The 15,095-nt window shown below is 66.7% G+C and overlaps 1 protein-coding gene across 2 annotated transcripts in view; it reads left to right on the top strand.

Annotated features, from left to right (window-relative positions):
* Positions 1–15,095, top strand: part of SSBP4 (single stranded DNA binding protein 4) — a 37,799-nt gene that overhangs the window by 11,550 nt on the left and 11,154 nt on the right. Inside the window, exon 5 of one of the 2 annotated variants that reach the window (XM_065422270.1) lies at positions 14,880–14,969. In XM_065422270.1, the coding sequence (XP_065278342.1) occupies positions 14,880–14,969 (90 nt within the window). Of the gene's footprint in view, positions 1–14,879; positions 14,970–15,095 lie in introns of those variants that run through there. The other variant, XM_065422271.1, reaches the window with a different exon arrangement.

The raw sequence follows: 15,095 nt of genomic DNA, 5'->3' as shown, positions 1-15,095 counted from the left end.
AACCAGTGGCCCCGGGCTGGGTCTGCGTCCCCTCGTGTTAAGCAAGGCCTGGCCTGGGCAGGCCATGGATAGCAGACCTGTGTGGAAATGGCTGGGCTGGTGCGCATGGGGGTGCTCTCCCCGCCAGTGCTGACCCTGGTGCCCTAGAGCAGTGCTGGGGGGCAGTGCTAGGGGTGGGCAAGACGTTGCCGCCTTTTCTCCTCTTCCCAGAGACCTGGGACAGCCTTGGTCCCTTCTTCATCTTCCTCTGCCACCGCGAGGGGGGTCAGTTTCACGCACCTCCCGCTGCCCAATGCATGCAGAGTCCCTCCCCCTGCACTGGCAGGAGTGCTCTAACGAGCAAGGGAGGGGGGGCATGGCCTCAGCTTTGGGCCCCATTGTGCCTTCAGCGGCTCCGCTCCCTGGCACTGCGCAGGGCTTGGCAGGGTGAGCAGCAGTGGGGCAGCCAGTCAGATTGCCCTATAGCCCAGCCTGGCTGTGGGGCAGGTGTGGGGTGTGCTCGGGGGACTCAGGAGGACGCCTCTGGGAGTGGGGCACTGGATGTCTCTAGAGCTTGCCTGGGGAAACGGAGCACCGGGCTCGCTTAGCTTGGCTGTGGGGGGCCGAGCGCCTCGGCCATCTGGAGAGAATTAGCCCTGGGAGCAGGAGCCAGGGGCAGCCAGCAAACGGGTTGTCGCTTCTCGGCTGCGCCGGGCTCTGGGGCACCCTGCCAGGCTCAGGGCTGGAGTGGCACCAGATTAGCCCCTGCGGGCCCCGTTCCCTGCACACCCTATGTCTCAGGCAGCCACAGAGAGAGGCCCTGCTCCAAGGTCGGGCCCAGCACAGGCACCATCCCACTAGCCAGAGACCACCCTGGCTTCCCCTCCAGTGCCAGCCCTGCAGGGACCCCATCCCCATCGCTCAGATGCTGCCGCTTGCCCCTAGGAGTCACTGCAGAGCCCGGGGGATGGAGCGCACTGCGGGCTGTTCCCCTGCCCCATGGTGCTCAGGCAGCGCTGGGGGTCAGGGCTCCGCAGCAGCTCGGGCACTTATCTGCACGGGGCTCCTGGGGAGTTAATCAGTGGCCACAGAGTCAACAGTGCAGCTGCTGCCCCTGGCTGCCTGTGTTTGACTAGTGTGGGGCAGGCTCCCCAGCTGTTTGTCCTGGCATTGGCATTGCTGCTCTGCTGCCAAGCGCCGAACTGCCTGGTGGCTGGCGGAGTCGGCAAATCCATCGCTGTGGGCATGTGCCATGCTGTGCCTCGGCCATGGGTGGGCCGGGCAGCCCCTCTGGCAGGGCAGGGTCCTGGTGGGACAGGACAGCTCACCTCTACACTGGATGGGCTGCCCAGGGCGGGGTGGGGCTCCTGGCCCTGCATTGCTCAGCAAGACAGCAATGGCCCTGCGGGGGATACCCGCTGTGCAGAGTGGGAGGGAAGCTCTGCCCCAGCACTGAGGAGTGTGTGGGGCACCAGGGAGCCAGCTGGTGAAGTGGGCAGGGGCTGTGGGGCGCTGGTGCTGGGGGGTCCAACTGGCTCTGAGTCCAGCCCCAGGCTGCAGCAGGGAGACATGCTGGGATGGGCAGGGGTGGAACATGCCCATGGCATGCTCGGGCCCCCATGCTGGAAGCCTGGTGGCTGAGGCCAGGTGCGGGGAGGCTGGTGCTGGATGGAGGGCAGTGAGACTACTGGTGGAGATGACCCCAGGGGGCACACCGATACCTGCTATGAAGGAGCCCCCTTGGCATGGCACAGTGCTCCTGGCATGGCCCCCTTAGCACGATGCCACCCCTTCACCCTGTCCCTGGCATGGTCGTCCCCTTCCCAGCTCTGCCCCCAGCATGGTGCCCCCCTCCCAGCTGCCCTCCGGCATGGAGCCATCTGTTTGTTTTGCTGGCTCTTTAATTACTCGGGTCTATTTACTGACACTGCAGTCAGGCTGCTGAGAAGGACACGAATTGCCATGTGTGTAATCCCTGGGCCATGCAGCCCCAGCACCGTGGGCACATGCCCTCCAGGCCAGGGTCCCATGCGCTCCCAGCTCCACGGTGCAGCCTCAGGGCTGGGGCCTACCACAGGCCAGCTCTGGGCAAGGGGTGCTGGTGTGGGGCAGCTGTGGGGTGTGCCAGCTCGGGCCCTGCACTGGATCCTGCCCAGGGACTGGCTTTACTCAGGGCCTCTGGTGCTGGGGGGGCCCTGGCAGCTCAGGAATACTCTGACCCCAGCTGTGGGTGCTATTGGGCCCTGCCCCCATCGCAGCCCCGGGGTGGCACGGGCCCCCCCAGCCTCCTTTGGGGAAAGTCCTGAGTGGAAGGAGATCCCCCGGGAGGCCAGCGTGATCCCAGCCCTGTGCTCGGCACCATGGGGGGGGATGCGTGTGTGTTGGGGGAATCAGCCGTTTCCAACCAGCCTGCGCATGGGGGGAGGAGATGAGATGGGCCCCACTGACTGAACCAAGGGGCCTCCTGCCTCCTACCCTGCCTGGGCAAACTCTGCAGGGGGAGAGGATGCAGGCTCCCTCTGTCCCATCCCCCACTTCCCTCCCCCCAGTCTAGGTTGGCTCGAAAATGCTGATTTCCCCCCCCCTCCCCCAGTGCTGCCACTCCCCCCCCCCCCCCCCCAGCACTGGCCCCTTTGTCTCCTCCACGTGGAGGCAGGAGCCGGGCTGGGCTGGTTCCATTGTCCGTGCCAGCCCCTCCCACCCCATGGCTCCCTGGGGCTCCTGCCACCCAGGCAGCATCTTGCCCAGGAGGGGGTGCCGGCGTGACAGCTCTTGGGGCCCATGTCCCCCAGCAGCAACAGGACACCCCCTATCCCCGTTACCTAGGGGAGGGGCTGCCTGCATGCTCCAAGCCCCCTGCACTGGGCTCTACCCAGAGCTGGAGGAGGCTGGCTCTGCCTGGCTTCCCTGGAACGTTGCCCCATAGGGCTTGGGGGCTCTGCTGCTCTGCCCAGCACATGCCCCTGGAGTGCCCCAGCCTGGGTGCCGCTCCCGGACGTAACCAGCTCTGGGAAGACACAGGCTCCGGAGAAACCTTCTGGGCAGAGCCACCCCCACGCCCCCGGCTTGCCCAGCACCCCCTCCACCAGGTCTCCCCCCCCCCCCCCCCCCACACACACACCCTGGATCACCCAACCCCCCTCCCCCAGGCCTCCCACGCCCTCCTCCCCTGCATCTCCCAGCCTCCCCACCCCCACAACCCCCCTCCCCTGGATCGCCCAGTTCCCCCTCCCCCTGGATCTCCCACTCCCTGCATCTCCCAGCCCATTCTCCCCCCCCCCCCCCCCCCGGATCTCCCAGCCCCATGCCCCCCTCCCCTGGATGGCCCACGCCTTGCTCGGTCAGTAGCTGGCGAGGGGAGGGAGAGGTCAGGCCTAGATGCTGGAGGCTGTGTGGGGCTGCAGCCCCCTGCCCTGAAGTTAGTTGGTGCCCTGCAGCCAGGCTGTTGCAGCAGCCGCTCGCAGGCAGTAGGTTCTAGTTGTTACAGGCGGGGTCGGGGAGTCAGGCCTCCTGGGGTCTGTTCCCAGCTCAGCCCCTGAGTCACTGTGTGGCGTTGGGCAGGGCTGAGTCTGTCTTTCTCTGGCTGCAAGGCTGTCCTCTCTCTAGGACGGTGTCTAGGTTCAGCCCCCCGGGGTCCCTGCCCTTCCCCTCTGGCCACGGGGGCTGCGGGTTTGCCAAGTGCTGAGTGTTTTATCAGGTGAGGGTGCAGTGGGGAGGGGTGCTGAAGGGGTTAATGTGCTCTCTCCCCCCACCTTCCAGCCCCGGGGAGCAGGGGGGACTCAGAGCCAGCTCTGTGGTGCTCACGCAAACCCGCTTGCCAGGGGCCCACGGCGCAGCCAGGTCCTGCTGTTAGCAAAGGCCCCCCCGCCCCCCCCGGCCCTGTGCTCTGTGCAGAACTGATTGCCACGCTGGAGTTAATGAGAATCTGGCGCAGCGACGCCGCTCGGGTCAGACGGCACAGGCAGGCCCCGTTGCCATGGCAGCGCTGCCTTGCATATGTAAAGCGAAAGTGCTTTGGGAGCAGGGAGGCCATTGGGGGGCTGGGAGCCACAGCAGAGGGGTGCAGCCATGGGGGGTCGGGGCGCAGCCCCACAGGTCGCTGCCCCAGTGCCAACCCCCTGCCCCCGTGCGAGGGTGAGTCAGGACTGGCACCAGCGCAGCTCACCCCCAACGCCTGGCCTGTGATCGATAGCCAGCTGAGTGGCATGGCTGCCTCTCTCAGCTCCTTGGCTGCAGGTATTTGGGCAGCGGAGAGAATTGATGGTATGTGGAGCACACAGCGACCAGCCTCCTGCCGGTACCAGGCTGCCTGGCCAGAGCCCACGTGGGCACCGGGGCAGGCCCCAGAGATCATGGGGGTGGCTCTCTGGCCAGCAGCAGAGCGGCTGAGCTCACCTGGCTGCAGGACCCGGGTCTGACTCTGGATTGGCTCCCTTGGCCCCTTCCCTGGTTCTAGCCTGTCTGGTGTTGGAGCAGCAGGGCTGAGAGCCCCCCACTTGTGGGGCTGGGGGAACAGGGCCCCCAGAACTTGCTTCCCAAGCTCCCACCAAGCCTCGGTGGAGGTGCCCTGTCTGGGAATGCGAGGGAAAGGCCCTCCGGGCTGGGGCCCTGTCTGCAGGGGGGTCCTGGGGCTGGCCGTGGTGGGGACCTCGACACCCAGGCCTGGCGCTGGGAGCGGAGCTGAGCCCTGCCAACGAGATTTGGTGTCGTGCCACAGGGGGTGTGCGCTGACAGCCCCCCACGTACCATGGGCAGGACCACGTGCATGCGGCTTAGGACACACACACCCTGGGCTGCACCCTGCTGTCTGAGCTGGGGGCGGGGGGACGCGCATGGGGACCAGCTGCCCATCTTGGCCGCCAGCCAAACCCTGGGGCTGCCCATCCAACCCTAATGGCTGATGGTTCTCTGCAGCGCGCTGCCCCTTGCTGGTGCCCCACCTTGGGGAGCGGGCAGCAGCCGCTCTGCTGGACTTGAGAGTGTCTTGACCGCGGGGGGCAGAGGGGGGGGTGGCTGAGTGTGCGTGTGGGGACAGGGCCCTGGCTGGGGAGGGATTGTCTGAGGAGCAGTGAGGGGAGACGCTGTGTTATCTGCCCCCCTCCCCGCTAGGCTGGCATTCGCTGGCCGGGCACTGACGCCTTCGCTCAGAGCTGGGCAGGGTCCACTGCCCCCACTGCTGGGCAGTGTGGAGGCAGGGGGCGGTGCCCTGGGGGCGAGGACACAGGGCATTGGCAGGGGCTGAGTTCCAGCGAGGGGCACTCCAGGACCCTGACAGACACAGCGGGGTCAGGAGTAGAGAGAGCTGTGCTGGCAGCCTGTCCCCTGGAGCCTGGGGAGGACACGGGGGTGCTGCATGCATGGTGGGGGGCCCCGGCCCCTCTGCTTTCATGATCCCTGAACAATGCACCCCCCGTGGGGGTGGGCATCAGGGAGGTGGGGGAGGATTCTCATGCTAAGGGTGCATGTGTGTGTCCACACAAACATGCTCCCCCGCCCCACGTGGCTATGCCCCTCCCTCCCTGTGCATGGTTATGGGCCTCAGTGGCTACTTAAGATATTTGTGCTTCTTCCCAGGGGGAGGTGGAGACAGCAAGTCTCTGCCCCTCTCCCTGCCACAGCAGGTGGTGTCAGAGCAGGGCAGAGGGCGTGGGGATCCTGCACCCCTGGGGAGCTCACTGCCTGCCTGCAGGCTCCAGGCAGTCCCTCCCCCCACTCTTTATTCTCTGTTAATGCCTGTGTCTCCCTGTAGTGCCCGTCACCGTAGCCTCCTGGCGCCGCTGGCAGCAGTGGGCTGGTGCAGGGCACCAAAGCTGTGCCTGTGCCCCCCGGCCACGGTTCTTCCTGGGAACACCCCTGGGATCCAGGCCCTGCTACCCTGCGCACCCCTCTGCGTGCTGCCCAGCGGCCCTGAGTGTGGCACCCCCAGCCCCTGGCTATTCCGTGACGGAGCCTGGCACCAGCGCGTGCCAAGTGAAAGGGGCGGACAAGTGAAAGAGCTGGTGGGGGGTTGGAGACAGGCTGGGGGCAGGAGGAGGTGTTGCTGGGACAGCCGGTGCAGAGGGCAGGTGCTTGATGGGTCTTTGGGAGCCCCCCGCTGCCGTTGCTCGCACCCCCGTGCCCCCACAAGGGCCTGCCTCAAGGCCCTGGCAGCTTCTCCCCCCACAACTTTGGTGTGCCCCCCCCCCCCGCCACGGATGCTCTCCCCTCCCCCGCACATCGCCTCCCATCCTGCCCGTCTCTTGCCTCTCCCAGCACCCCCTCCTTCCCCTCCCCCGCACGCCCCCTCCTCTCCCCCCACCCCCCCTCCCTCTCGTTTCTCTCGCTGGTTTTCGTGACCTTGATGCAGAGACTCCCCAACCTGTTGCCATGGCAACACCTGCTTTGCATCTCCAGGCCTGGAGCTGGGCTGCGATTGACAGCGCTGGGGGGGTCCCCAGCCCCACTCCCCCAGCCCTGGGCAGCCCCTCACCTGCCTTTCTCATCACTGCCTCTGCGGCAGCGCCCGGCCAGCCGGTGTGGAATTGGCCCCAGAGCCCATGGCCAGCCGCCCCATGGAGCTCGGCTGGGTGACGTCCCCAGGAGCTCTGACGGGGGGCAGCTGGCCTGACCCCTTCTTCAGCGCTGACCAGAACCAGCCATGTCCCAACTCACCACACCCTGCTCAGGGGGCGTGTGGGGCCTGGCGCCGGCTCGGAAGACGCGTGGGGCCTGGCGCTGGCTCAGGGGGCGCATGGGGCCTGGCGCCTGCGTGGACGGCTCAAGGGGGCTTCCAACCTGTGGTGCCAGGTTCCCTCGGGTGCCTCCTCTGTTGGGGCGCTGGGCGCTTGCCCTGCTCTGTCACACACACTCCTGGGCACTGTCAGCCCGCGCTGCCCCTCCAACTCCTTCCTCGTTCCCCCCCTACACGCCCCAGCCCTGCCTTGGAACCGTGGGCCAAGGCCAGGAATCTCCTGGACCCCACGTGTTCTACGGGCAGCTCCTAGCGACCCTGCTGCAGACACTGCTCCGCTGTACGGACACCTCCAGCTTTATCTCTCTCCGGGCTGCCCTGTCCGTGCTGACGCCAGGCATCCTCAGGACTCACCGCCCTGATGGACATCGTCCCCTGCCCCCACATGGGCTTTCCTGCTGCCCTTGTGTCCCGCCCACCTTGGGCCCTGACAGATGCCAGCTGGGGTCCAGCTGGCACCCCTCACCCTGCTGCCTGAGTTGGCTTCTCGGCAGGGCCATGGGCAGCAGCTGGCTGTTGGTGGCCAGGGGGACGCTGGCAGGATGGGAACGCCAGGTCCCAGTCTGTACCGTCTGTGGGACGGACTCAAGACCACAGCTGGGAGCGAGCCCCAGTGCCAGCAGCTCTCCTGGCCATTCTGCTGCCACAGCTAGCTCCCCCCTCCCTGTGACGGCTCCTCCCCTGCTCCCGGCACTGCCCTGGCATCCCTGGGGCTCTGGGCCTGGCCTGCAACGGCATGGTCCCTGGGGGCACCAGAGCTCTGCCCAAGCTGGGGGCAGGGGTGCCAGCTCCCTCTTCGAGATCCTTGCACTGGCTCTCTTGATTCTTGAGTCGCCCCAGTGCTTTCTGTCTTTCAAGGAGACATATGCCAGCAGCCCTCCTGTGCCGGGGTGCCCACTACCCAGCCCAGCGCCCTGACCCTACCAGCCCTGCGCTTACCATTGCCCCTGCGATAACATGCATGTGTGCCCTGAGCTGCGGCGAGGAGAGCAGCTGCAGCGATGCGGGGAACCCCGAGGGGAGACGGCAGCTGGCTGGCGATGGGGGGCCCTTGGGGAGGCCTGGAATTGGGGTGTGCGTCTAGGGGGATTTGCCAGCCTGCCAGGCCTGGGTGGGGCTGGGAGCCAGCCCAGTGGCAGTGTGGCTGGAGGGGGGGTGCCTGTTGGGGCGAAGCGGGGCCAGGCTGCGGCCAGCCCCAGACAAAGGGCTGCGTGAGGCGGGTGCAGGTGGCCAGGCGGCGAGGGGGTTAACGAGCGCGGGTGGAATGGCGGGGGGGGGGGATTTGCGCGGCTGGCGTTGGGGAGGCCGGTTTCATGGGGTGCCGCTCGGCTGCCTCGCCTCCGGCGCTGTTGGTTTTGGCTGCCTGCACAGACTCTCCATTGTCTTGCAAATGATTTGTGCATGGCTGTAAAGTGAGTTCAGCTGGGCCCAGCCTGCTCTGATCCTGCAGCTGATAAATGAGGCAGGGGGCCATAACCGTGTCTGCTCGGCCAGCTGCAGGGCCCTAGCGCTCGCTCGCTCCCACTGGAGCAGAGAGGTTGCCTGGGCCAAGCCCCTGGCCCACGGGGACAGGGCATCAGGGCCCCGGGGCCTGGCGGGGGGGGGCTTCCTGCTGCCTATGACCTGTGTGACTTCACGGGGGAGAGGGTGGGCATGACCCGTGATGCCGACTCAGGGATGCAGCATTGCCCAGTGCTCTGCCCTGGGGAACATGTCCCCGCTGAGGCTGCTGCTGCCTCCTAGAATCCTGTCTGCCCCCCAGCGTCTGGTGGGAGCGGATGGCATGGGGCTCCGTGTGTGGGACTGGCTGGATGGGAGTCCCATGGGGCCTGGCTCTGGGGCTGAAGCACCATGAAGGCAGGGGCCTCGGCTCCCCGGGCTGCAGGTTGGCAGCAGATGCTGCACACGGTTCCTTTAAGCCCCAGCACTTGCCTCCTTGGGCCAGTTCACAGGAGAGCCAGCCAGTGGAGGGGATCGTGGTGGTGGTAGCCAAGTGCCCTCGGGCAGCGTGGCCCCCTGGGTGCCCATGCACAGTGGGGAGGGCATGTGAACCATCTGGCAATGAGCACCGGGAATCACAGGTCAGTACTCCTGGGTTCCATCCCTAGCTCTGTGGAGTGGGAGTGAGTCTGTGCCTCAGTTTCCCAATCGGGGGGGTGATATTCCCCTCCTGCGTGGCGGGGAGCTTGTGTCACAGAGTGCGCTGAGCCCTGGGGTGTGAGGTGCGGCGTGACTGGGTGCTTCTGCCCAGGCCCCACAGTCCAGGGGCTGCCAGGAAGGTTGTTCCGATGCCACCTCTCCTTGCTGGCGGGTCCCCAGGGGGCTGCTCACACACGGCACCTTAGTGCACTCAGGCTTTTCTGTGGCTGCTGGCTCAGCGGGGTCACTAGGAGCCAAGTGCCCGTTTGCCTCTCCGCTCCCTCTGCCTGGCCAGCCCAAGCAACGTCACTGCATGCTAACAGGAGTGGGCTGGTCATGGGGGGCTCGGCCCTCGGAGGGCCCCAGGAGCCCCCTGAGGATCCTGCCCAGCCCCACCAGCTCCCCAGGAGGAGCTCTCGCTGCATCTGAGAAAGCGCCTGGCACCACCCGGCCATCACGGCGGTGCCCAGACACGTCCACCAACCCCCCCCTCCCATTGCAAACAGCCTGGAAAGAGAACCCCTGTGTTTGGTTTGTCCTGAGTCTCGGTGCTCCTCTGCCCCCCAGCCTGCACCCGCCCCGTGGTGACACACAGCCGGGGCAGGGGTGGGGGTTCAGCCAGAGAGGAGAGAAGGAGCCGGGCGCTGGCTCTGCATGGGGGGGGCGCAGCTGTCAGTCTATTCCTGCCCCAGTTGTGATTGTGTCGCGTTTCGTCACTCGGCAGGGAATTAGTGAGTGAGCAACCCACCCGCCCACACGGCCTCCTTATCTCTGCCGTCCATGCCAGCGCTCGTTGGATCCCTGCCGACCCAGCGGGGAGGGGGCTGCCCGACAGGACCACGTGGGCATGGTGCCCTCACCCCTCCCTGCACCTCCCCTGCCAGGAGCCTGCAGCTGGCCAGCCCCGGGGCTGCTGAGCTGTGGGGCCGTGCCCAGGCGGGCGGCCGGCGTCGCCTCTCCATTTAAGCGTGATGGAGGGAGTGTTTCCAGCAAGCCCGGCTGTGTGCAGCGCCCGCTTGCTCAATTGGTGACATCTGTCACGGAAGGGATTAGTCATATTTCATGTAAATGAGTCACTGGCTCCTGAGAGGAGCCGCTGGGCTCTGTCAGGTGGGGGCGGCTGTGGGGGCTAGCGGAGCACACACCATGTGAGGGGCTGGAGGGTGCACGCACAGAGCTGCCCATCGCTAGCCAGCCCGATCCCGGAGCGCCAGGCAGCTCTGCTGCTGTGGACGGCAGGGAGATGCCCGCAAGCAGAGGGGTAAAAATACCCAGCTGCTCTAGGAGGCTGGGCAGAGTCCTCCAGCTGGGCCGTTGTGACATCACTGGGAGTGGCCTTCTGATGTCACACCAGCCTGTGACGTCACAATGCCTATGGCCAGCATGTTCTGGCAGGGGCCTGGGGGTTTGGGGATGGGGCATGAGCCAGCAAGTGGAGGCCCATGCTCCATGGGGGGGGGGTGTCCTGTTCCCGTATACAGCACTCGGGGTGGGTCCCTTTGGGGCACCCAGGGTTGAACGTGCTGGACACGGAGGGTCTGGCCCCTTGGGCAGGCATTGGCACGTGGCGCCTGTGGAAAGAGCCGGAGACGGTGTGTCAAGCAGCCGGTGGGCGCGGGGCTGAGATCACTATCTGCGCCCAGCGGGAGGGTGCAGCCTGGGGGAGCAGGGGGGCAGCTAACGGGCCCCCTCCCCCCATATGCTCAGCAAGGGCTTCCCACGATAAATACAGCCAGCACAGGGGGGCGGGGGGCCTGGCACTGCGAGGCCCGGGCTTGCATTGACAGCCCTGGGGACGCGTCTTCCCCATAGTAGATCCCAGGGGCAGCAGCGTGGAGCCACCCCCTAGTCTGGAAGGGCCCCACCACGAGGCACCAGAGGATACCAGCTCCAGTGAGTCCATCCGCGTTCAGAAGGGAATGGGTTTGGGGGGGCTATTGATCTGTTCTGGTTCCAAACTGGCAATGCCTAGAGGGGGAGGCCCTATTCCCCCCCAAGCCAGCCAGTCCCCTGCCATGGGGCTGGCACAGAGCTGACACCCCTAGAGGGGAAAGGCCCCGTGTCCCACTGAATCTCCCTCACCACCCCCAAGCCAGTCTTGCTTAGAACCAAATCTTCTTTCCTGTAGGGTGGTGAGGCCCCTGACTCTGTTAATCGCCTGGGGGGAGGTGGAGGGGGGCTAGTATTAACCCTCGGCTTGCCATGCGGCTGGTCTGGTCGCTTGCTGAGCCCTGGAGCCCAGCTGGGCCGTGGGACTGGATGTCCTGTGTTCTCTCCCTGGTAGCCCGGCCCTCTATCTGCAGTGGGCGGCAGGAGGTGGCTGAAATTCCCTGCCGGTGGCGCCAGCTGGGGGTCTCCAGGGCTGGTCTGCCGCGGGGGGTGGGGGGGTAATGCATGTGGGGCACAGGGGCCTGCCAGGCTCAGCAGTGAGACAGGCAAGTGCTAACACCCTGTGCCAGCCCCCCCAGGGTGCCCCTCAGGGGGTCACCGCTCTGTGCAGCCACGCTGAGCTGTAAAGGGACGTGGGTCGGGAGGGAGGGAGGGAAACTGGCCTGATGCAAGGGTGAGGGCCAGACGCTGTGCCCCTGAGCTACAGCTGCAGCCTCCCCCAGGGCTTGCCAGGTGGGGGGGACGGACCCTGGCCTTGGGTGAGTCATGCTCAAAGGGCTGCGGGGGAGAGAATAGCTGTGCTCTGGGGATGGCTAGACTGGTCCCCCAGAGCAGGACCGGCCGGTGTGCCCAACCTGGCTCTAACAGGGCCCTGGGAGGGGATGGGGCATCTGGGCTCTGTGGCCTGGCTGTTTCTGGCGCTGGTAACGAGTGTGCCCATCCCGCTCGCTACCGGGCCAGCCCTGGTTCCTTTCACCACAACTGGACATGCTTTGTTCCAGAGCAGGGCAGTCTGTGTGCGTCCTTCACTGCTGGTTGGTCTGTCTGTCCTGTCCGGAGGCCCTGGCCCCGCCCTGCACCGCGTTTGCCGTCTGCCCCGGGGCCAAGCGGGCACAGATGCTGCTGTTGGGATTCCGGGATGTTCACAGCTGCTGTGTGGGGGGACGCTGGGCCCCAGGTGCCAGGCAGGAGAGTCAGGCTGTTCAGCTCCTTCCCACCGTCCGTGTGGGCAGAGACGCTGCCTCTGTGTGCTGTGCCCGGGTGTCACCCGCTCCCTCTGACCCATCCCTCCTGTTCGCCGCCATCCCGCCCCGCCTGGGCTGTGTCCCCAGGGGCAAAGGGGGGGGTCTGCCAGGCCGTGGTAGGGCCGGCTGGGGGCAACTCCTAGCGTTCCAGTCGGGGCAGGCCCTGTCCAGGCAAAAGAGGGGAGGGCGGCTCGGGGGCAGGGGGCCTTACAGAAGGGAAGATCCCCGGGCTGATGGAGGGGGGTGGTCCCAGCGCAGGGGGCAGAAGGAGACGACAGGATCAGGAGGAGGAGGGGAGATTGCACGGGGCCCTGGATTTGGCAGTGTCTCAGCCAGCCCCATGGAGCGGGGCCCCCCAGCCCCTTTGCAGGCCCCTTCCCCAGCACGGCCATGGAGGTGCAGAAAGCAGCCGCCTCCCTTTCAAATTGAAACCATTTGTGGCCGAGCAGCGAGGGGCCGAGCCGGAAAGCCAGCGCATTCCTTGGCTTTAATAGCTCCCCTCGGACGGACGCGGGCGGCGGGGCCCGTGTGCCCCCCTGCACACAGCACACCCACACGGGCCTGCCCCACAGCCCAGCCCAGGCCTGCAGCGCCCCGCCCCACAGGTGGCCTGACTCTGACTCCCCAGGCAGGGGTGGGGGCTCTGCCGAGGGGGGGGAAGCAGCTCTGGCTGGATTCTCCACCTATTTCTGTCTCTCTCGTACTGAGATGTGTCCTGGCTGGATGATCGGGGGGCAAGGAGGCGCTCGCTCACTGGCTCCTGGGCGGCTGTGCCCTGGCCAGCGGGCCCCAGCATGCTGGGCCCCATAGCGTCCATGGACTGCGCCGCCCCATTGCAGACTAGCGAGGTGCAGGCCAGGTTTGGCCTGGGAGGGGGGTGCTTAGTCTGGAGCTCCCTTGGTCTCTACTAAGGGCGTCCACTCCTGGTGCATGGTGGGGGCAGGTGCGGGGGGTCTTGGAGCAGAAAGCAGCTGCAGGGAGCCCCCCACCTGCTCCCACGGCCCCCAGTTCCCTGACAGTTATGGAGAGGTGCAGAGCAGCTGCGGGTCGGGACCGAGGGGCATTGGCAGGGAGCTGAGGCCTGGGCACATCCCCGCTGCTCTGGTCGGTGCTGGGTGGGGACCCCCTGGGCCAGCTCCACCCAGCCCTGAGGGATGGTTCGTTCCCCCGTCCTGATGCCTCGCTAATTAGTGCCGTTAATTTCATCCAATTAGCTGCACGTTGGCCATGAGCGCGGCCCCAGCTGCCTTGACTGTCAGCTGTGCCGGGGCCAGCGCCCCTGGTGCCACCTGTAATGAGGGCAGTCGGGGGAGCTGACCTGGGGCAGGGGCTGTAATTAGCACACGGGGACCATGGTGACCGGAGCCGAGGGGTAATCTGCAGCCGCGGTAACGAGCGGGCGCCGGGCTGAGCCTAATTGAGTTTGTTTGCTGGTGGCGGCCCTGAGCCTCGCCGAGTGCCTGGGGGCAGCGGGCTGGGAGGAGGGGTGTTCCCCGAGGGTCTGGCACCTCGGCTGGGTGCGGCAGGCTCCTAGGCTGGCTGCGCCATGGGCAGGGGCACATTCCCAGCCCTCCGTTCCTGGTGGGGAGCAAGGGCCCACCGCCTCCGAGCTGCTGGAGCCAAAATCCCGGCTCCTCCCTGCTTTGTGGGGCCGCAGGGCCTGGCCTGAGCGTTGTTGCCCCAAGGAAGCCGAGCTCCCCCCTGTCCCCAGGAGGGGGTGCTGCCCTCGGGCATGGCTGGCACCGGCTGTATCCACACGGGTTAGCTAGTCTTTGGCCAAGACAGGCATCACTGTCAGGTGCCGAGAGCTCCTGCGCCCTAGGAGAGAGGCATTGGCTCCAGGGTCCTGGCCACCCTGGCGCTCTGTGCCACCCCCATGCCCAGCCCACACATTGACAGCTCTCAGCCCTTCCCTGGCACACCGCGTCATTCATTTACCTGGCTGACAGCCCGGCTGTTCAAAAACAAGCCATCCCGCCAAGGGGCCAGGCCTGTGGCCACCCTGCTGACAGCCAAGCACATCTGCCTCCTGTCTGGCCTGACAGCCCCTTGCCCCCAGCAGGGTGAATTCCCTCTCTGCCAGGAGCAGAACCCCTCTGGGGTGAGGGATGGACCCATGGCAGGGGCAGGAGATTCACCTCCAGCTCCCCACAGAGGGCCCCAAGCCAGGGCAGAGCACACGTCTCTCAGCAGCGTCTGTGGGCATCGGCCCAGAGCTCACGCTCATGGACAGGGGAGGTACCAGGAGGGGCAGTGACCCACCCAGGGTCAGTGGCAGGAATAGAACCCAGGAGTCCTGGCTCCCTGGACTGGGCCATACCAACTAGGCCAGGTTGCCACCTCAGCCCTGTGGGAGGTTTCTGTCACTGGCCAGCCAGCTGTGGGGGTCTGGCTGGGCAGGGATGGGGGGAGAGCTGGGGGGGCGCAGGGCATGTTCAGCAGCACAGCCTCCGGGGGGTAACTGAGGGAGCATGTGTGGGGAGGCTCCCCCCAAACCCCAAATTCAACCGCTGCCCTATGAGAACCAGCCCAAACCAGCGCCAGGGAGTGGGGGAGGGGCTCAGCACAGCCATGGGGAGTGGGGGGCACGTGTGGGGTGCTGAGGGAGGGGCATGCATGGGGTATTGGAGGGGCCCCCAATACTCAATACAGGCTGTCCCACCTGGAGAGGCCTCTCCCTGCCAGGGCTTCTGACCCCTCACTGCAGCTACCTGGAGGCTGCCCCCCTTCCTGGGCTGGGAGTGGGGCCGGGCAGTGGGGGGCGCAGCATGTTCCCAGGGGGACGCAGGGCAGGGTGGGGGGGCGGGCTGACTCCCACCGTCCCAGACTCCCCTCCCCAGCCTTGGACAGCATGTGACCCCTCTGGATGACCGCTGCCCTTTGCCCTTTCTCCACAGAGTGCCGCGGCGGCCCCCAGCCCCGTGATGGGGAACATGCCCCCGAATGACGGCATGCCAGGAGGACCCATGCCACCCGGTTTCTTTCAGGTACCCTGCCCCACTGCGCGGCCGGCTGGGGGCCCCATTCCCTGCGGATTGCGTGGCGCGCTGTGGGGCCTCGTGGCCTCGTGGTGCGCCGTGGGGAGCAGCAAACGCCCAGGGGACAAGGTGCCC

Source organism: Emys orbicularis, chromosome 24 (assembly GCF_028017835.1).
Source record: "Emys orbicularis isolate rEmyOrb1 chromosome 24, rEmyOrb1.hap1, whole genome shotgun sequence".
NCBI lineage: Eukaryota > Metazoa > Chordata > Testudines > Emydidae > Emys > Emys orbicularis.
This window is presented reverse-complemented; position numbering and strand designations above follow the sequence as displayed.